At 34.8% G+C, this 23,055-nt stretch overlaps 2 protein-coding genes across 2 annotated transcripts; one reads left to right on the top strand and one right to left on the bottom strand.

Annotated features, from left to right (window-relative positions):
* Positions 1-1,985: 1,985 nt before the first annotated feature.
* LOC141900023 (uncharacterized) lies at positions 1,986-18,637 on the bottom strand. Its single transcript, XM_074786718.1, has 7 exons — positions 18,612-18,637; positions 17,192-17,267; positions 16,610-16,660; positions 3,573-3,781; positions 3,226-3,483; positions 2,896-3,105; positions 1,986-2,814 (listed from the first exon to the last, which is right to left on the bottom strand). Exons 3-7 carry the CDS (start codon positions 16,618-16,620, stop codon positions 2,666-2,668), a joined length of 837 nt encoding a protein of 278 aa, XP_074642819.1. The 5' UTR covers positions 16,621-16,660; positions 17,192-17,267; positions 18,612-18,637; the 3' UTR covers positions 1,986-2,665.
* Positions 18,638-20,063: 1,426 nt separating this feature from the next.
* LOC141900024 (lysosomal-associated transmembrane protein 4A-like) lies at positions 20,064-22,935 on the top strand. The gene is made up of 7 exons (XM_074786719.1): positions 20,064-20,325; positions 20,786-20,969; positions 21,049-21,125; positions 21,219-21,341; positions 21,447-21,542; positions 21,625-21,726; positions 21,863-22,935. The coding sequence occupies exons 1-7, from the start codon at positions 20,227-20,229 to the stop codon at positions 21,953-21,955; spliced, it is 774 nt and encodes a 257-aa protein (XP_074642820.1). The 5' UTR covers positions 20,064-20,226; the 3' UTR covers positions 21,956-22,935.
* Positions 22,936-23,055: the final 120 nt, after the last annotated feature.

Genomic DNA, 23,055 nt, shown 5'->3' with positions numbered 1-23,055 from the left:
CACAAAATCCAATTGATCATTTGCAATTGATATCAACCCAAACATCTAATTAAGTAATCAGTGGACACAATAAGAACGAAACAAAACTTTATTCAGAAAAGGAAGCTTCCGTGTATCTGTGGCAGTTGACTGATGTGAGACAAATTTTCCTCGGATAGATTGAATACTTGGTTTGTATGTTGAAAATTATGTTTGTCATGTTCAAAAGATGTATAATATTATCGCGTAGTTGTGCATCTGATATCTTTCTTAGAGTATATTTCAGCGCCAACGGACGATAACTAAGAAAATAAATGTTAAAATCTCCTCTTCATCACCTGCGCCCGATTTTGAACGTACCCTTTGATCTGGTCATTCTCGTCGTAACGTGATTCTTCAAGTGGATAAATGCATGAAACAAATCGGTCCTACTGAGTCCCGTAAATAAAAATACTACAACATCCGAATGCCTTGTTTAGATGGAGATTATCTTTTGATGTTCGATAGGAAAAGACAATCAGAGGTAATTATCTAATCTAATATGGTGTGTATTGCTGCACTAAAGGTGTGAATCTCGCACACGCTGATCACCATGTACTTAGACGGCCACGCGAATTCATCCAACCTCGGATAATTGGGGACCACTACAGCCCCCTTCACAGGAGGGGGGTCATACCCTGATATATATAATCCCAGGTAGGCAAAAATCCCTCAAATCCAGATTCGTTCTCAAACATTCAACATCATGGTTTCCTTTATCAATTCAACTGCTATCAGCGCAACTCAAGGTGATAATAAATTGTAAGTATAATGATGATATCACCATTTTGAAATTATAAAAAATTTCGTAAACTGAACTTGGGCAGGTTTCAATCGATTCCGGGATTCTCTTCTGGGATGTTTCGTCTCCACCAGGCATACGCTTTCCGTAATTTCGGAAAACACCGGTGGAGAGTTTGCAATCCGGAAATTTTATTCTACAATCGGCCACATTCAATCGAAAGCTGTCTTTTGATACTAAGTAGTGATTTCTTACTGATTTTCATGGTTGATTTCTAAATAGAAATAAAAACGTTTTGGTTGATTGAAATTAAATGATGTATTTTGATGTACGTATTTTAGAAACGGAGAAAAAGTGAAGAAACGAAGAAAGCGTCGTCACATCCCACATAGTGAACGAGCACCGGAAAGTGTTCATCGACGTAATCAGCGGGAACGTCAACGCGTGAGTCTCATCAACCAAGCGTTCACTCAACTGGAACAACATATCCCAACATTGCAGCACTACGTGAAACCTTCAAAAGGGGAAATCTTACACAGCGCACTGTGTTATATTAAACAGCTCCAGCGGGAAATCGAGGATGAACCTGAAAACTTCTGTAACTACAGTTCTGATGACATTGGATCGTATACCGATTGCGATAATTCAGCCTGTAGTGGTCGATCTCTTCCAACCACTGAAACTTCATCTGTATCTGGACATCTATTTTCAAATCATATGGCTTATACGGATACTACACGCTTTTGGAGCCATATGAATGGTTGCGCAGGTACAAACTGTGCCCCAGTTGATGGTCGCAATAGTAATCATAACATCGTACGAAATCAATCGATCGAAAATTTTGATTATGAACAATTCACAGGAACGACGATGTTTGAAGATAATTTTGGTGGATCCCACCTCAACTCATTATTCTAAATGAACTAAAACGGTGCTATGAGAACTTATGTATATATATACATATATATTGTCCAAAGAATAAAATAAGAAATTCGTATATTATAAGCATATTAAATCAGCTTGACTTCGTGTTAATCGGTTTCTAAAAGGATCTCATTTCAGCTATCCTCCGCGTGAATTCCACCCAGAGACGTGAACAGAGAACACGAAATAAAGCAAACTCTATTTTCAAATGGATATTCCGTATACATATATATATATATATTTAATGCAATTCATAAAGGTGGAAAACAAGTGAAAAAACAATAGAAATTTCTCTTTCAAACGGAACAATGTTATAATATAATCTGATTTCTGTACAATGAAAGTTTGAACCCATCTACAATTACTTCAAGATATAACCTACAGAATATAATTATAAAGTATTGTAAATTTGTAATTTCCTATAGATCCAACAGCCTTAAAATCTTCCGTAAAAACACTGGCTTGTATTAGCAGGAACAAGGAATACAATTTTGTTAATTAGAAAGACTAACACTATTTACAAGAAACTCTCTAAAACGGGAGTTGAGACTTTACTGAAACTGTTCTATATACAATATTCAGGTGTCACCGATTACAAACCTGTCAAAATTGTTCCAATTTTTGTAAAATTGAAGATGAACCCGCGAAAGCATAGTTTGCAGTATTTTGTTCAATGATTTTTCCTGTTGAACAGCAGTGACGTAACTATCATGCATCAACTAGTCAATGTTACACATGAATATATATTTTGGCTGACTAGAATTGATAACAATTCTTTATTTTTGTCGTAAATCTACTGTCATTAGTACATAGATAAAGTAGTCAACAGACATGGAATTTACATGAAATATTTTGATAGCGTTCACTGTCTGAGGTAAAACATACGTCACTTTAAAGTCTGTTAATCCTCATCATTGTGTGCAGCAGAGGATCGTTTGAGCAGTAACTAACACAGCACATTAATCTAAAATATCACAGATTTCAAGACGAAGTCTCTTGTTTAGAACGTTTTTTAAGTTTTCTAGTCCTCTCCCACCGTATAGTCTCCGATTCTAAAGCTGCTAATTCGGCTAATCTTTGCTGAAATGATGCTGAAGCACCGGATAATGGGTCTGGATACCGCGGTTCAGCTGAAACATAAAACATCACATTATTACGACGAAAGTCATTTTGAGACTTGACGATAAAGAATTTATAGATTAATTTCTTACTATCTTTCTGTTGGCGAGGTTGCTGCCCAAATTTATTAGAAAATCTTCGCTGAGATGTCAATGTTCCACCAGTATATCCATTAGATAGAGACTGTGATGGTCCGTTATTGCTCCCTATAGAAAAAGAACGACCAATATTACCATTAGTCTTATTTCCGGGAGTGGACTTCCACAGAGTTCCCATGGCTACTAGGTCATCCTGCTCTCGATCTGAAGGCAGAGAAAAATGACCGGTGTGTTACTAAAAAAGTATTGGCAATTGGCAGCAAGGAGAAAAACAGGCAAGAACAAAAAGGAAAGAATGAGAATGTGTAAAATAATCAAACTTACTGGTAGAATGATTGGTTGTGGCTTTTGTTTGAACTTCTTTCCCACCATTTCCAGATGAAAGGTTGTTTCTCATTCCTAAAGGTTTGAAATAGTTATTTTGATATCCGCCACGTTTCGAAGGTTTTACAGTTTCTTTGCCGGTACTTTCACCATCTTCTGCACAGGTACGATCGATGCTGAGAGGCTTTTCAGGTTTATCTCGGTCGCGATTGTCGCGTTCTTTGTCTCTCGGCGTCACTTTCTCAAGAGAATTTAAAACTGGAATGAAAAAACATACAACAAGATGTTATGAAAACAAAATTTCACCTACATTCAGCACATTCAACTGTTTTATAGGTGTCTATTACCTTTAGTATCGTGTTTAGGAGATTTATTATTGCGACTACTCGGACGATGATCAGAGTCCTTCGAAGAGCGTCTACGTTCCCGGTCTGATGGTTCACCGCTGTGTCTAAACTCTTCTGCTGGTATACTATGTCGTTTGCTGAATTCATTGTTATACGATGGAGGAGTTACAAGTTCGGCTGGTGGATATCCATTAGCTGCAGAAGTTGAACTGAAAGTACAATTCATAGATGATATTTGAAGTGGAAAAAGTAAATTTTACAGGGAGGATGCTGCAATCATGTCGAATTAGGGATTCAGTATTGTACATGTATAACACATTTGTATACATATATCAAATCATAATTCAAAAGGATGCTGCAAGAGTATATACCGGTATTTGCATTGAAAAGCTTAGTTTTGAGGACAGCTCAGTAAGGGCTGCTGCTTCCTGCGTCCAATAACTAGATCATCGATTACTACAAAACATGTATCTACAAAAAACAACTCACGCAAATACCTGAACATTATAGAGGATAATAAAACTTAATCCAAATCTTACGTTAATGGAGGCAATAAAACATGTCCAAGTGCCATGGCAACTACGTTTCCTATCCGAACAGTATAGAAATGGATTAGAGCTCGATGCAACGCTTGCAGGTATCCAGATACAGGTTGAATTATAGATTGCATTATAATCAAGGCATGAAGCATTACACGGCAATAGCAACAACTCCCTGACGACCAATAATGAAATATGAGACGTAGGACACAACACTTATCAATTCAAAATTCTCACTTTATACATCCTTACTCAGTCCAAATAGTTATGCAATTACGTATATTGATAATTCAGTATAGTGTGGGAAATCTCCTAAATTCACCAACAAATTGTCACATCGAAACTTTTTTCAAATACCCTAGGCTAAGTCATACCTGATAAACAAAATCTGTGGCAATTTGCCTTTATGAAAATGACGTCTAGTTATCCCGGCAGTGCATCCTACATGCAACATTGTAGATTTTAAAGAACGATAACCAATCGTTCCAAATTTCTTCCGATATGCGAGAATCTGTCTACGTAGATCCTTTAACTAAATCCTTTACAGTAAGTTCCTACAGGTTATTTGAATTAGTAGTTGCTATACAAATGCTTTTAGGTCTGGACGATTAACACGGTTTTACGATTTAATATTCGTTCTGCTCTTGTAACATTTTAGCAACGAAATATAGTGGATAGATCATAAATCCCTTTTAAATGGCCAGACCTGTGATATGAGAGGGCCTATATAATCACGAAGCATTGACGGGTGACCCACAACTAGCAATAAAACATTATCGGTAATAAGCTTTATTCCGCTGTGAAAAAATATGTCTATATAGACAGGTATATTGAATTATGGCAAGGTCAAATTTGGAAAGTAAACAAAGTAAATGTCATTATCATCTCAGTATTTCTCATGACTGTCATTGATTTCAATACGATGCCTCCTAGAAATACGTCACGTTGAATAATAATATAAAGAATTGATAAAAAAACTCAAGAAAATCCAGGTCTTGCGCTAGTATTATTGTTCATTGATTTACCGAAATCAACACAGAACAAAACCAAAACCCAGGGGCCAATCTCGTTGTCAAGATATCGCTACTACTCTGGTTCTGCAATTTAACCAGTCTAAGGATTTAAAACCATTTTTGGAATTATTAATCACCCAACAGTACAACTGTAGCCTCCTATCATTGAAACTCACACAAAATACTACTTGACAAATGGCTTGCAATTTGTCAAAAGTCAAAAAAGTTTCTTTTCTTTATTTTACTTTTGCATACTAAATTGAAGAATAAAAGCGCAAGAAAATGTCAGAATAGCTATTAAAAATTACTTACTGAAAGCTGGATTCAATACGCAATCTATAAATCCAGGGAAATTCTGGGTTTATTACTTTTTGTAAATATCGAGGAGCTCTTAGCGAAGGTATATCCATATTTAACACGGAGTGAATATATCCACAACGAACTCTATTAAATCTACGTATATTATAAACAGATTTAGTTAGGTGATATACGTAGTTGTCAATAATCTGAACAATGTATCCACTCAAATGAAAGAATAAATTTGAATTCATTAAGCCTGCGTGACAATCATAATATAGCGTAAACAGAATCTAAATCTGGATCTGTTCAATAGAATGAACTATCAGAGTCCTTTCTATATAAGCAGTTTTGACTAAATCTACTGGCAATTAATACTTCTGCAAGTATGATCTCAGAGGTTGAAATGGAACAAGTGAAAGTATTGCAAGAACAATCAATCATCGGTTTACAATTACTTGAATTGTCATCATAATTTCCTTGCATCTTCTTCTAGTGAAATTGAATCACTAATGGTAGTCCATACCATTCACAGTGGTTTATGGGTGATTTATCACGCAATATGGTCTATCAATAACATTTATATTACTATACAGTCGTGATTCATAACCTACAGTACTAGTTGCCCATATTCTAATGAAGTCGTCTGTAAATGGAGAAAAAAAAACTAAACTAATTATTGTCAGAAATAAGAACAGGTTTCAAGTGTAACGTCTACCTTCAGAAGACTGTTTCTATAAAAACTTCTCACAAAAATGGAATCGCTTTTTTCTAACATGTCTGTTTAAGTGTAACAGAGAAAAATGCGAATGTTTTCAAAACAAAAAAAGATAAGAAGTCCTAACTTTAACCAACTTTTAGACTTTTTCATCGCTCCATAAGTATCGAACTTTACATACCTGCGAAAGAACCGAAGATTTGGACTTGATTTTGGACGATTTGCCAAATACCGCAAAAATGGATTGATAAAGAATACTGAATTACTCTGTTGTCCATAAATAGTTTTAAACATCCTAGTTCTCCTTTTCACGTGACACGAAACTTTATGTATTTCAGTCATCATAAAAATTGGTCTTTCTTAATATTCCCCTCCTGTTTAAATGGAAATGATTAATCCATCTCGTTTCGATCAAACACTTACATATATACCAGTATTCAGATAATCCAGCAAATTGTATTTGTTCATTGAAGTTTAACCGGCTTAAACTTAATTCAAATATCAGATAAATGATAGGTAAATATAGTGTCCTTTTTGCTACAAGATTTTATAATTAAAACCTTGTTTAGACATTTCATGTTTTATTCTGAACGCAACTGGCTTTTGTATAGATATTTAATACACATTGAAATACGTAAACATGGAAATGCATGCAAGATAAATTCTCAGGGCTCAATCAATTACCTACAAATTAATACTTTATGCGATTGAAATAAAACTTTTTCAAGCAGGTTCCCAGTGTCTGTGACCAAAAATAGCGTGATAACGTGACTAACTACATGACTCCAAAAACATTTCTGAGCGAAATCCGAGTCCTCACTAAATGCTACTAGGTGACCCTCCCTAGGAGTTCTTTACTTCATAATTAGAAATTTACAAAAAGAGGGTTATTCAGTTGACACTTGAAGAATGTGACAGCAGGGTACAGCCATGTCACGAAATAGCTAAAATATCGGGGTCCGATCGTTCTCAGAGAACACGCTCGCTCTTCAAAAATTCTTAAAATAACGCACAGATGTTTAACGCAGCTTGTTCTACCGGCCGGTATCATTGTTATGCTAAAAAAAACCACCTGCACAAATTTCAAAGTTCTACAACATGTTCACACAATGAATAATGAACAAAAAGTGATTTCAAACATATTTCAATGGTACAATACATGATAAATTAGATGACCCGAGTCTAACCCGATACAAAAAAAAACTTCCATTTTCAATGAACAAGTGGAATACTTACTAAACCGTACAAACACTAATCGGAATCCACTTTCGTTCATGATCCTGTCTACGTTTCATTCGTTTGACTATTTCATCCATTGCTAATGATTGCATTTTATCCTTACGAAAAGTAGAATTCGTATCTGTACAGTTGTTTATTGTCGGTAATTTAGTGACAACTGTCCTGTCTCGACTGGCATATAGTCTCAAATACCGCTTCAAAGGCGTCATATTGAAAACGAAGACGTATTTACAATAACGCTCGATGCAATTTCTTTGAAATCAAATCTATACAACTATTGTGAACAGAATACGACTATTCAATCCTAAAAGCTGTCATTATTTTGAGAAAAAGTCAGGTCACCAATAGAAATAACTGAACTCCAATCCACAATGAAACGAATTTTTTGTGATGATGAACCTATGCTTTTCATACACAACAAACTATTATCTAATATCCAAGTTCTAGATTATAATCAGTCGTAAAACAAATATCCCAAAAGCTCCACACAAGGCAAACACTTTCATTTGATAGGCCTTTTACCGCCAAGCCATAATATACACATCAAATAATTCCACGTTATAGCAAATAAATCCTTTCACTATTATCACAATAAACTAGAGATCTGGTATAATTTCATACAAAATCTTCTATCATTGCCAGCAAATTCTCCAAAAACTTTCAGGCTTTCAAATCTAAGCATCGTATTAAAGTCCATGTCTACGCACAGCATCAAGTTGCAGAATCGAATTATTATTGATAATTGGCTGTCAGCGGTTGAAATATCAACTGTTCACTGTTTGCTTGACTGATTGTACTGGCAACAATTATCAGGTAACTTAATACCCATTGTATTAAGGTTCATGACGAACATAGCTCAAATCACGTAGGTCACAAAGTCATGAAATGCCAGGATTTATAATATTCTATAGGCATCCAGTAGGCGGCACTGTTGCAGCTCAACTAAATGAGAGTAGAACAAAAAGATAATCCATAATCCATAAAACCCGACCGTATAATCCGTGGTTTGATTAATCCATGTACAAGTTCCGACTACTTTTTTCGAAATGATTACTGAATACAACGCACACACACCACATACAGTAGATATTTCATGTCTGAACATTGAAAGCTGTTTTACTCAGAGATTTCTCGGCATGCGGAATAAATAAATTGGTCAGTGTCACACGCAAATCGATTCTTCTGATCAGCGCATTATATCAGGATAGAAAAACTTTTCTCACAGTTAATATTATATGTTGTGTAAATTATGACAAGTAACGACGAACATAAAGAATGAAAGACTGCAGAACATAAGCGATATAACATAGCCATAATCTGTCATCAGTAATGAATGAAATCCATTAATCTGAAAGTGCTGCAAATGATAGACACATAAAACAAGTACTGGTATTGTAGTTACCCGGTATGTCAAATTGTATTGTATCGATACTCCTACCTGCCCTCAACCATGTCGAACATAATACCATTAGATGATTAATTCATTAATAATTCATTGAACTTATCATTTTGTATAGAATATCAGTTAAAAAAAGATATGTAATCATGCATTTCACTATTGCAGTGATCCAAACCTTGAGGCATGCTTAAGAAAGTGGAAAAGAATGAGTAAATTATTGTTAAATCATAAGCAATCTAGCAATTATCTGAAATACATGTCCTCAAAATAAGATCTTATCGAAATCTCTTGAGGTTCAAGCTTGACTGAACAACAAAATTAAATCAGGTAGAATTTCTTCATAAAGCACGCCATTAGTAGACTGGATACAGCAATGAGCGGAACTGTAAACGGATTTTACCCCATCAATACAGTTTGAAAATATGGAAGAGATAAGCAATACAGAATTCATCAAAATGCTGAAAAAAGAAAATGAGGTTTTAGTTACAAAACTGGAAGTAAGTGAGAATGAATTAGCCGTGGAACGAGCATTGACCAAACAGATGAGATTGGAAATAAATACATTGAAAAACGTGACAGAATCCTTACAGAAACTTTGTAGCGATGTTGAGAAGGATCTAAAAGACGCAGTAGAACAGTGTACATTAGTCGATGAACTTGCAGCAGTTATTACTAAATAGAATACAGTAACAGCTGAATGAAATTGACTTTAAGACATCTACTGGTTGTATCTTTGAAGTTGATGATGAAGATTTTTAAAATTCCCATTCAGCAAAGTAAATGGTACACTTCACAAAGTACACTTCACCTGAATTTGAGAAAACCTGACTTAAGAAAACTGTGAATTAATGAAACAAGGTAAGAAAAAATGAGAGAGTAACATTCATATCTTTGAGTTATGAGGACAGCTTTGAGCTCTGGTTAAACACAGACCTGCCCTCTATGAGTAAGTTCACAAACAATAAACGTTCTATCGAGTCTTCCTATTTCTAACATTAGAAATCCATCTTGCCTTTAGAATCTACATTGTGAAATAATATCTTAATTCTAAGACCCTATACTATCTGCTTTATACTTCTGAATAGTGTACCGCAAGCACTAAGTGCAAATCTTTATCGTAAAATCTTACCTTGTACGTAGGTGATATTCTATGAATAATTCAGCTGGTGTTGGGTCAGAACGAAACCTTAGTTTTAGACTGTCATACGGAATGACCATAGATGCAGCTACAAATTTAGATTGTTTTAAATCTGGCAAACGAAAATTCATATCGCTCACACGTTCATCTAGTCGTCTAGTGATAAAAGCTAGTCGATTATCTTTGATTCGGTCTTATAGTTCCATTCCTTTGAATTTATCCATTCATTAGCTGGTAGAAGATTATTGTTAAGATGAACTGTACAGGTCTCTCAAACTAACTGTTGCTATACGAACAGAAAATCATTAATCTTGCATCGCACCGGTCTAATGCTGCATTTAATAGCTCGATGGTTAAGACAGTACGTCCGTAGTAGAAACATAGCACGGAATTTCAAGAATGTCACAAAGTACACGGCTAATCATGTTGATGACAAACATCTTGGCTATATGTTGTTTGTGACGCCATATTTCAGATGAATAATATTTGTGTCACCTCAAACTCATATAAAACACTGATTAATCCATCCCAACTACATGTAGATCTACTAGTCGTATGCACCTTGCACAAACATGAAATAAGCTTTCTCTTTGTAAACGACGTCAATGCCTAAAATGCTTATATAATAGATTCCCGACTCCTTGACATTCAAAGCGATTCATTTTACAGCTAACCGTTAAAAAATCACTTTCTTTTCATGTCACATTATTTGTAAATCAAATGCCTTGATTGCCCCTGAATAGAACTGATTGAGTGGAAAATAAGAATATGAGCTCCGTATAGAAGTATGGTCAATATTTCAATGAGCGCTTATACAGATATGTCCAGCAACTGATAAGAGTGTATACCTGTATTACAGTTGATTTCATTATCAAAACAAAAATACTATATTTATCGACAAAAAGTATTGAAAACGATAATTTCTGATTTCAGGTCAACAACATTAAGTGAATGAAGATGAACTTACCACAGATATCTCTCCATGTACGGTCCTGGAGAATGAACCGGTGGAAGACAAAGATAACGATTCATTCTTTTTATTAGTAAACTATTTTCGAACTATTCTATATAACTGTAGACGCGAGTAACGAGCTATGCTATATTCTGTACATGTTAATTTTCAATTTACTACGCTCTAGTTGGTTGGCTTTGGAATATTTTACCCCAGTGAGAGTCTCTAACTGTTCGCAACATGAATGACACTATTTATAAATAAAATTTACATTGACACACATATAAAAGACAAGGTATGACACTGACATAATTAAAGACATTACCAAATGAAGATGTCCTGGCAATTCATATGGAAAGCACTTAACCCAACTGTGGTTGGATGTTTTCAAATTTTATATTTGGAGCAACAAATCACCATAGTGATATCGACAATTTATCTTGGAGTAATCATTCAGAATGATCATTCTAAGCTGTTACATATAATAAACAGGTCTGGAATACTCTCTTCCGTTGTTGGACCTATTTCTTTGGGCCATAAAATGCTAGAAAAGCATAATCTGTTAACCCATGGACGTATAAACTAGTTTATACGTACGTCAAGTTTATACGTCCATGGTTAACCTGATATGAGGCCTGTAGCACTGTCCTAATTTCCCTATTACTTTTCATTAGCCAGAATACATTTAATTGAAACCTGCCTTACAACCAGATCATCAGCCCTTAATTGCAAGATCAATACGACATCTACTGTAAAATGACTGATATCTGACAAGGTACCATCATAGGTCCAGATCTATTCATCATATATTATTACTGTACTTAATTCAAAAATAAATGTGTAGTACATACCTGCTGCAATCACTATTATATGCAGGCAGCCTATAATTCCGATATTTCGAACGAACTTTCACTAGAGCATTATTGAAACGTTCCAAATAATTAGGAAATGAAGCTAATCTTACAACTCTCTTTCTTAGATATAAGTTTGACATATCACAGAATTTCACAGAATTACGTCGGAAACAGCGTAAATCTCCAAAACTGACGACCATATAACGGAGAATGCATTCATTTTCCAAACATAGAGTCTTAAATCCATATCAACATTTCTGTGCAATGTACACATCAATCAATGAAGCCTTGGTCACTAACAAATAAATCACTTTTCCAAATATTTACAGTTCCACATAGCACTAACTCAACTTAGAATTTCCTATGCTTCACGAATATATTATCCTCTTCGCAAAATATTCCTCAACAAAAAATCAGCTCTGTATGTCATATTTGTTATCATTGAACTTGGCAAAAGAAATTACATTCCAAAGCTAATATCTAAAGACAAGATGTATCCTAATGGTCTATTGATTAGATGTCATGTTGATTTATCACGTTCCAATTATCAACGCATAAAATTACAAAGCGTCTTCAATCAATAAGCTGTCTTGTCCATACCACATAAAATGTCTTGCATTTAGCAAATCTATTTCATAAGGTAAGCTCTCTATACTGAGCTAGGTACTGTTACTACTCAAAACTGAGATTCTTATGTTTGTACAATACCACATTTTACGGAATAATAAAAGTTGCATGGTTTTAAAGCAATATCAATGACACAATTTCGTGTACCTAGTTATTTTTTGCTCGAAGGTTTTTTCACAGCATGGCGTATACCAGCAATATCTAATGGACTCTTTGTTGAATCAATGTTTTCATATAATTTTGTAACAATTAATTCATGATACACCTAGAAATAATTCAGTGCAAAGAGAAAATGAAATTGAATCACAATTCCCTTAGATGATAATGGATCACAAAAATTGTTATTATAAAAAATAAGCTAATCTTTCACCGAGATTTGTAGAGATAAACCTGAAGCCTGATAATAACATATATCGTAGTAATCCAAAAGTCCATGTTTTAAATCTACGAGCAGCAAAACAATGATAGAATAGTAAATATACTGAAGGCAGAGCAGCTAATGAACAAACCAAATGAAATAAATTCACCATGACCACAAACTAAAAAACTAGTTGATTATTTCCCTGTTCATCAATACAACACATGCAAAATTGAAGAAGCAATTTTATATAACAAAGACAGGACATAATCGATAAAGGTTAAACGAGTACAGTAATTAGTTGATTAATTTGCGCCATAGACTATATAGAAACTTTCTATAATCTATGATTAGACCAAAAATGAATACATAAAATCTGATAATGTCTATAGGTATTGATAACTTACCGTTCTAATTTAGCTTTGACAACAAAATCATTTAGAAACTTCACCGAGTCTTTCAAATCAAATTTCACTTTTAACGTCGGAGGCGCTGAACAGGTTATCTTATATTTTTTACCTACAACAGTTGCCGGTGATCTAAACACTGCTGTAGTCGGAGCCTTGAATGGCTTTTTTCTGTACGATTTCTTGAAAGATAACCCCAAGTTATCTAGATAAATCGGTAATGAACTATGATAGGGATTTTTTCCATGCATTAATCTCAAACGTATCATTTTATTCGCGAGTAGAGCCGTCATATCTTTATTCTTCTGAGAATTGATATTTCCTATCGGATGACTGCTTTGTTTCACCTCAGTTTCTTGATCAACTCCTTTTATATCCATACCGATTATCCTCTCCACAGCACTATGATCGCTATGTCATATTCCAAGAACAAGTATTCTATTCTGCCCTTTGGTAATTATACAATCCACGATTAAGTTTTACCAAAGTAACCACGATAATAACATCTTATCGCTAAAATTGAACAAATATTTGGTCATTTCAGACACCAAAATCATATAACTAGCATATAACCTGATCGATGTCCCATAATAGGTGAACAAATCATTGAAATATTAATTAATGTTGACAATGAAATGATCAGCTATGCAGCTAAAGTCCACTTTGTTTCAATCCAATAACAACACTATCTCATACTTCCCATGTGTACATAGCATTGTAGCCATTATGTTTAATATATCAGTGTTGTCTTAGTCATGAGGTTTTCATGTCACTAACATGTCCAACCGATTAATATTTCAGTAAAAATAATATGATCAACCAAGGACTTATTGACTTGCACAAGATTAAACTTACTTAACAGAAGATTTAATATTTATAGCCCTTATAAGACCATTTGCGACAAACCAACCGTGAAATACGTTTACCATGTGAAAACGAAGACATTTTCCCATATCAATAATTGTCCCTATATAGATATCTGAAACATTTATCACTCTCCAGATAGGTGGTTATACTCGCTGACAGAATAGAACATTGACGTTTAAATTAAAAATCATGTTTTTATTAGGTAGTTCTTCTAGTCTAAACCGCTTAATACGGGGTATGCGTGCATGAAATTTTCCTTTTTCTTATCTACAATCTAAATGAATTTACCTTGCATTACTGCCCATGTTTAAATCAGTCATACTATATCTCCACATCGAAAATAATGCATACAGGTATAAGAGCATATTGGCATGTGGAGAAATATAGTGTTTGAACAAATGTCTAGTATACCATTTTTTACTTTAATACGCTGAAAACTTGTAATCAGTATCATCATTAAATCAGACCGGTATTCAAACATTCATGACAACACAGACGGTCGATCAAATATGCCATTAGTCGTCGCCGAGATTTTGTTATATAAAAATGTCTCCTAGGAAACAAACATAACATGAAGAAATTAATTGCAAACATAACATCTGCTTGTGAAACCAACTGAAATAACAATATGTATATTCTTTTCTCAAGTTCTGTGTGTTTGGATTGATGAAAATATCATCATTTATATCAAAAATTTGTAATTAAAAAGAAAATAATCATGATTTATCTAATAGAATATCATCAATAGCCAAATAACTTATTTTTCCATTTCTGAAAAAACTGCTCTTAAGTTTTTTCTGCTCTGTACGTTGGAAAATACCCGTAACTCAAATCATTCAGCATTTTTTGTTTAAGCTGGAAAAACGATTGTTCAACAACTGCTGCTATGAATACTAACCTCTGATATCCTACATTCATAATTTAAGACATTTCATTTTACCTGTTTGGTTGAATTTCAGCCATTAATTCCCTGAGTTTGAGTTTTGCTAATTCTGCTGTCGTTACAATGACGTCTTTCTTACTTTGCATGCGTCCGAATTTCCGAACTTTTTTCGCGTGTGATCGATCAGATAAAGGAGCTCTACTCGAGATTTTACTAAATTTCGGAGGTGGAGTCAGTGAATAAAATGGACCGATTTTCTCCACATAAGACTGATAATGGCTATCACGCGTTTTAAGTCCTTCTTCTCTTGCAGTTTTTCCCATCACACGGTGAAGGTGGATTTGTTCATGTTTTTTCGTAAGCTGGCTTATCAATTGTTGTACAGTAGGAAGTTTGTCCAATCGATGTCCCGTATCTAATCTAACTCGGAGCCCGTTATGTCCATAGATTCTTGTAAAGGATACATCATGACCTTCCATCTGCACAAGAACACATTTCTCATTACTGTTTGTGAAAAATTCATGCCTAATTTCCATGATCCGGGAAAATAACTGATTCAAAATGTAGCGTTAAGAATTGCTCAACTACGATGATTAATCCCAGCGAATAGAATGGGAAATATTTCAACTGATACAGAAGCAGATACTGGGTATGAATGAGAGATCCAGTCGCGTAATTGTTTAGAACAAGATCCACTAAAAGCTTTTCATTAGATTCAGACCACTATGACTGCACAAGAATAATAGCATCAGCCTCTAAACATAACAGATCTTGTTTCAATGTTAGATCAATGTAGCAATTGAGACTTTGTTATCGAATAAAACTCAATTCACTGATGATACGGTGATATGTCAGCTAATTTTCCCCCAAAAGCGAATAGAGTAGATTAACAAATCCGGATTTATAGAAATTGATTTGAGTTAAAAAATCTTGATATCCTCATTAATGACTTTTAAGTCCTAATATCAGACACTCACCTTCAATTAGACTTTGTAGCAGAAATCAATTACTCAGATGTATTAAATAAGATAATAACTAATGGGCAATGCACTTTAATACATATTTGTACTGTAACACAACTAAACCATTCGTCAGAAAGTCCTTTACTGTTCAGGTAACAATTATTCATAACAATGCTAGTGCATTTCAATACAAACAGTGCCACCATAAAAATAAAAACAGCATCTGTTTATGTTATTGACACCTTAATCCAAGAGTGTGTCACAAGTTATGAAGACAAAGATTAACAAGTCAGCTCCTAATACAAGAAGTCAATCCTAGCTCCATTCATATCTGTCGTTTATATCACATTCCTAAAAAAATTGTGATATTAGAATACTGAGCCATAAAAATCCACAATGACCACTAAACATGGAAAGTCAGACAGAACGATTGTTCTAAGCTAACATATACTGTAGCAATGCTCAACAAATATTACGACGAGGTCAAGAAATCTATAGCAAATAAAAGTTATTACATTTACATGAAGAATATCGTGAGAACCCCTGTAGATTATAGGTAATGAAGTCTACATTGAAAAGATTTAAACAATTACAACGAATGCGTAGTGCAAAAACTTTTGATAAATGACTCTATACAACAACATTAATCGGTGTTTATGTGACTAATAGACCATAATCATGTCATGTCAAAAATGAGATCCAAAGAAGACCTGAACTAATTGACACCAAAACCAAAAATGCAGAAAGTGTTTGTTATTGTTGCATGAACAATGTTAAAACTCACCTCTGAATCATCTTATGTTCTTTAAGCTCTTTATAACTGTCTCTCCATCGACTGCAAATTAAACATAATTCTAAATGATTGTTAGATTCTCTTGAATTCTGTCCTTAAATCCCTCAAAGTAGGGTTTTGTTTCCGTCATGGAAATGTAAGTTTTTATGTAGGTGATTATGATCCGTGTTAAATTTAGTAGAACCTGTATTCATACGTAATGGAATGTGGATTTTTAAAAGCTTTGAACACTCATTCAGTGGACCTTGTCTTTATATCAAGGGATTCCTCAGTCCACCAACTTTCCTGTAGACTGAAGATGATTTTCTGTAGACATGTCATAACTTTATCTAATAACTAGTAACTGGTAACCAGCATCAGAAACCGAATCGCAGGTTCTTTTGAAAATAAAATTTATGTGTGATGTTTATTGAATACAAAAATCAACTGAATGATTTATAGATTGAAACATGCAATAGGCAAATAAGTGATTTGTTGTCAACCACAACGCTGTGAAATACATTAGCCTACAATAGAAACTAAGTGAAATATAGGCCTAGTCAGTCTCAAGATAATTCATATCAAATAACTTACTCAAACAAAGACTGACGTTCTAGATACCTTGAAAATCCAGTTCCATCATATCTTCTTGTATCAGGAGGGATAGGACCTAAATATAAATTCAGACTATTACTATGTGATTTGTAAAACAGGAAAAAATAACATCTCCAGACCAAAAATATAACAATTCCAGTACCTTGTACCAGTATATGAGACATCAAGATATCTTTTTTATGAAGGGAAATCCAGCTAATATAAGATTATGAGGATGTCATCAACATACCTTGCAGGCAGGTGGTACCATTAACTGATAAAACAGACCCCGAAGGAATATTCTTTCTCCATAGGTAAAGCATATAAGCTGGTACAGACAACTCACATACAGGTAACTGATGATTATGCATAGATACGTGATAAAATCCAAATATCTTTTAACATTGATGATAATTACACAGCGTGTAAGCTTCGTCGGTTATTTATATGTGATGTTAACTGCATGAGAGAAATATACAACGTGTATTGATTTTTGTATATTCATGAAGTGGTAAGGAAACACCCAGTCTAACATAAATCATTAATAAGTTCCTTTACTATATGCACTATTGTTTTGTTACAGTAAGGTGTTGAATAGAAAAGAGAAGAACGCATTAGTGTGAAATACATAAATTTAGTGGAATGTGTTACAATTGGACATTTTATGATTCCAGTTCTCTTTTACCATATGCAATATTTAGTATCCTAAACATTCAATGGAGGAGTGCATGCACTTGACAGGGAATGTTTGCAAAATGAAATGTAGCAAAGCCTGCTTTCCAACCATTCCTCAGAATTAGCCTACCAAGATGGATTGCTTAATTAGTCTAAATTCTATAACACAAAAACTACGAAAATTACCATAAATCGTTTTCTTAATAAGTCAGGAGAATTATTTTAATTTTGCTTCACTCATGCCTATATGCTCCCTTTGGAGTAATAATTCTTACTCGAGTTGAACCTCGTTAATACAATTCCATTTAAGACAAAACGCGATCAGTACGATGATTTCCAGCATGTCCGCAGCTAAGAATCAAGATTTGGATAATACGAAAACTGTTTAATACAACAATTTCAGGGTCCGATCTAAGGAATAAAAGCCACTTGCCCGTGGGGCAAGCATATCTGAAATTTCGCTTGCCCGCTCCAAAAGCTACTTGCCCTACACAGGCAGTCCGATTGGGGGTACTATCATCTGTTGTATCGAGTGGGAAAAAAGCTTTGTGACATAAAATTGCACTAGCCCGGGGGGACAAGTGATAATGATAACCTACTTGCCCTGATGAGAATATACTTATCCTGGGCAATCGGACAAGTGCTTAGATCGGACCCTGCAATTTTAATTTTGACTTCAAGATTTGTATTGACGAGATTCCAATGTATTTAGATAATAGAGATAAACATTTTGTCATTAACTTACGAAGATGGATGGTTCTCGGTGGTGGAACTGCGTGTTCTAATGACGGTTCTATTTCTTCATAAACCCTCTCATCTCCAATTGCCGAAAGTGCTAGTGATTTTCTTGAAGCAGAATTTGGCCGGCGGCAGCGCAAATTCGAAGCAATCGATTCATAGTTTAATGTAATTACAGTTGGAACAGTTGAAACCCAGGAAGGTGCACCAGTTGTGTATGACAGGGTAACAGTTGTAGGACAAACAACTGATTCTGGGGTTGAGGATTTTGTTGGTGAATCTTGAGGACCTCCTGACAGGAGGATTTGGTCAATAGTTTTCTTTTGGCATTTATTTTCAACTGCATCATCAATTATTTTGCAGGCTGCCGGGTGTTGTTGTTCCAATAGGGTTAATTCATTGCAAGCTGTCGTTTCTATTTGGTTCCCAGGAATTTTTTGGAGAATTGTCGTGTGATTTTTGCTGATGATTTGGCTGCTGGTGCTGATTTGTGACTTGTCAGATTTTTCATGGTGTTTTACTTTTCTTTTGGGAAGAGGCCCAGACTTTGCACGACTTTTATTTTTCATCATTGATCAAATCAGCAGTTCGTCTCACTCGATTCGATCAATTGGCATTTCATTAACTGAAAAAGAAAGTAATAGTTTTATCTTTTAATTCTTATAGTCATGATCGGGTAAAAGTGGCATAATCCGTAATCTACCGACCCGCTGCCGGCGTCCAAGCTGGTACATTTGTAATTCGTTCCTTAATTTGCTGCAACCCTACTTTTTGCCTGTTTTTGAAAAATTCTTGAATATTTAATTCCCTTAACAAGGCCCCTTGGTGTCCCTGCATGTGGTTTGTTGATAAGGGCATTAAATGTCGATTTAATTCCATACTTGTGAGGCGATGGGCGAAAAAGAACACTGGCGATAGTTCTTTTAAAATACCCACCGTGAGCCGAACAGCAATCGATTGATAATAATGGACTGACGCGTTGAAATATTCCCGCCTGATCCGAAGTTAATCATATTGAAACTTATATTGATATTGTTTTCTATACATTTTTGAATATTTTTTCATCTATGGAAGTCAGGGGACAGTAAACACCCAAAATAGCACTGGCATCGAAGCAGAGTAACAAAGCGCGTCTGCTAAGTAGTTCACTCGCTTACCAGGGCATGTTCTCTCCTCGCTTCCCGGGGTATGTTCTCTGATAATGAATTGACTTGATATACATTTATTTTACGTTTTTGCATTTTTGAATACCCCTAATACTGTAGAAATAGTACGGAATTGAATGTGCTATCGCGCAATATATATACCATTTCCCGTATTTCTTATGATCGTAAAAGTCATACATCTCTTTATTATTTAGTGTTAGTTTGAATAAAGCAGTAAACTATCATCCAAATTAAATTCAGCGTGAATGATGTCAACTTTGCGTAGTAATACCACGAGTCGGCCATATTTGTTATCATTTACTGTATAGCGAATTTCACTTCCTGGTTTAGAATTTTGCGAAATAAGGCTCGAAATTTCGTATACGTCGACCGTTGTGTCGAAAAACGACGCATTGCTCTAATTCATATTAATATCGAGCACAAATCTCGTTACTGTAGACAAAGATAAGAGTCAACATGAGGATGAAATTAGGCCGAGAAGATGCAAATGAATACAGGTGTTGCTTTTGCTGCCATGTTCGTACGGGCACCATGTTTCTGGGCCTATGGCATTTGGTAAGTTGGTTTATTTGATAAGCTATTTTTAGTGAATTGGATAAGGCTGAATGAAGAATCACCTGCCTCGTCTTAGTGTTCATAATGTCACATTCTTCAGATAACCATGGCATATTTTTTACAATGATTGTTCGGGACATTCAGGAATTAGGAAAAGGAATGGATATTTTGCCTACTCGGCATATGCAGATATTTGATAACTCATCCTGGCACAGGCTTATTCACATCCCACATGCACACTAGGGTGCGTGGCTTAAAAAATTCAGGATTGAATCTGGGCAAAGCATAATCGTAGTACAGCATCTTCTAGACTTTCAAGGCACATCATCAGTGCGCAATCGGAATAATCTAGAAGGCAAAATAGTCTACAAGAATGCTACTGTAGCAAAATGTCCATTTCCATTTTATTTAGCAGGCTATGGTTTATGAACAATAATCAGAGAATGTTTTTTTATTTCAGGTTGCTCATCTGGTAGTGTTATCATTATTTACTATAATGATGATTCATCCTCAGCTGTTACAATTCCCGAATAAAACAGCTGATGCTGTGGCTGCAGATACAATGAACGTTTATCTCAGTGGTTACGATGACCGTTCTGAAGACGCTACTTTTAACTGGTTCCAAGACAGAAAATGGACGAAAGGTTAAAAAAATTATCAGTATCAGCTGCTGTGGTCATGTGAAATACTGACATTATCATTATTTAAAATTTTATATTACAGAAGACAAATTTGTTGGTTTCCTCATAACGTTCTGTTCATTCATGATTACTGTAATGCTGGTCTATGGAACACTACGAGTACGTTTAGTCAATTGTTAAATATTTGAATTATTCATCAAACTCAAGATAAAAAAGATATTATATTGGATTGAATTGTGTTTTCTGTCGTAGGGTCGTCCTGGTTATTTGATGCCGTTTTTCTGTCTTCAAGTTTTTGACTTCTGTATAACCTGTCTAAGTGTCGTATGCTATTTCTCATATATGCCTAATATAAAGGAGTGGATCACTGACCAGGTAAGATACTCAATTCTATCAGTAAATTTTGATCTAAGTATTTCGTCGCATTATCTATCCTACACAAAATATATGTTTGGTTTCGTTATCTTTCTGATGTTATAGGATAACTTACCATTCAAAGAACGATTAGTTGACTACGATGAACAATGGTTGATGTTGGTTGTTGTCACTGTGTTCGTTCTTATCATGTCTCTTAAGGTGAGTAAACTCTGTTGCTGTGAAGCAGATATTCAGAACATTTAGATGTGGATTATGGACAATCAATGTATAATGTTTTCAGGCGTATTTCATTGGTGTTGTTTGGGCTTGCTACAAGTACTTGAGTAAGAGGCTGTTGAACGAAGCAGTATCTCATTTCATGGAGGATGGACCGGATTCTGAGGTATTTTTCTAGATACATGATATCTTTACTTTCTTTGGTCAGCTTTCGTTGCAGCAGTAAGAAATCCTACTTCCTTATCATCTAGAGTGGATCCCTTTTGAATAGGGTGAATATCGTATTGTTTTCTTCATTTCAGATGTTGTTGCCGCCCAAATATGAGGATGCTATCAAATATCCTCCATTGCAGAATATGCCACCACCACCAGCATATACACCTGCTTCTAACTAGTCAATAATTGTGTGCAGTATACAGTAACGTGTGAAAGGAGAATATCTGCCTGTTTACACATTTACACAAACTTTATTCTATTACGCTTCGAGGTATTTTTATTTTCATTTAGTTATCCGAGAAAGGTTTCTCCAGGCTGTGACAGTAGTTCAACTGGGTTGGCATCATTGAAATTATTTTCATGTCAGGTTCCTTTGATTTTTAGCATTCCAAGCATTATCAAATATTGCTCAGAGTCTATGATGTTAAACGTTACACTTTTTAGAGTTTTGCTTATAATTATGTCATCTCATTAAATCAGTTATTTTACTGCAAAATTGAATAATATTTATACTAATATGTATATGGTACATACCTCTTATTGATTTCTAAAATTGTATTGTATCATTCACTACAGCTGGAGTAATGTAGCATAATTCTTAGTAATAGGCTATGTACAAATCTGGTGGCTATATCAGTATATACAGCAGCAGTATGTATTGAAATTTTCTTCGAATACATCTGTAAATATTAATATCTTTGGTTTTATACCAGTGTATTCCGCTAAGTTCCGATGATGGAAAAATAATGTGATAGAATTTTCAGTTCCATGAGGGGCTATGTTCTAATTGATAAATGTGACTATCTGTACTATGGAAAAGGATATTCTATTGTGATGACATGAAATATGATTAAAGGAGGTATCCCCGACACTAAATGTATATAAATGTGGGCATAGGTATAGAATTCTGTTCATCCCATTATAATCATTGTCACTGCTCTTGATGTGTGAGGCTTTGATAACAGTTAAAATTAATAGTCATGGTCCATCGTTTGTGGCATGACAGGCAAGATCTGAGATGAATTATTGAACTGCTTGGATGTGAAAAGAGCATTATATTGTGTAGGTACATGTACTTACGATGTAACGATATTAATGTGTGAAAACGTTTTGTGATAATTCTCAATAATAAATATTCATCTCTAGTTATATCTAATAATTACAATTGATAATTGTGTTTTTGAATGTGATGGCTGTCTCCGATGAATAAACTAGTCTGCCGAATGAATGCTGAAGCTTCACTCAAAACCGAGAAGACCAATTCAAACGCGAAAAAAAG

This window comes from Tubulanus polymorphus, chromosome 2, assembly GCF_964204645.1.
Source record: "Tubulanus polymorphus chromosome 2, tnTubPoly1.2, whole genome shotgun sequence".
Taxonomy (NCBI): domain Eukaryota; kingdom Metazoa; phylum Nemertea; class Palaeonemertea; order Tubulaniformes; family Tubulanidae; genus Tubulanus; species Tubulanus polymorphus.
This window is presented reverse-complemented; position numbering and strand designations above follow the sequence as displayed.

Coding starts and splice junctions, on each gene's coding strand:
- LOC141900023 (XM_074786718.1), bottom strand. Junction 3,484..3,572: donor TCCTAAACACGATACTAAAG/GTAATAGACACC, acceptor TTTTCATTCCAG/TTTTAAATTCTCTTGAGAAA. Junction 2,815..2,895: donor ACCTCGCCAACAGAAAGATA/GTAAGAAATTAA, acceptor TTTATGTTTCAG/CTGAACCGCGGTATCCAGAC.
- LOC141900024 (XM_074786719.1), top strand. CDS start 20,227: ATGAGGATGAAATTAGGCCGAGAAGATGCAAATGAATACAGGTGTTGC. Junction 21,342..21,446: donor AGGAGTGGATCACTGACCAG/GTAAGATACTCA, acceptor CTGATGTTATAG/GATAACTTACCATTCAAAGA. Junction 21,727..21,862: donor AGGATGGACCGGATTCTGAG/GTATTTTTCTAG, acceptor TCTTCATTTCAG/ATGTTGTTGCCGCCCAAATA.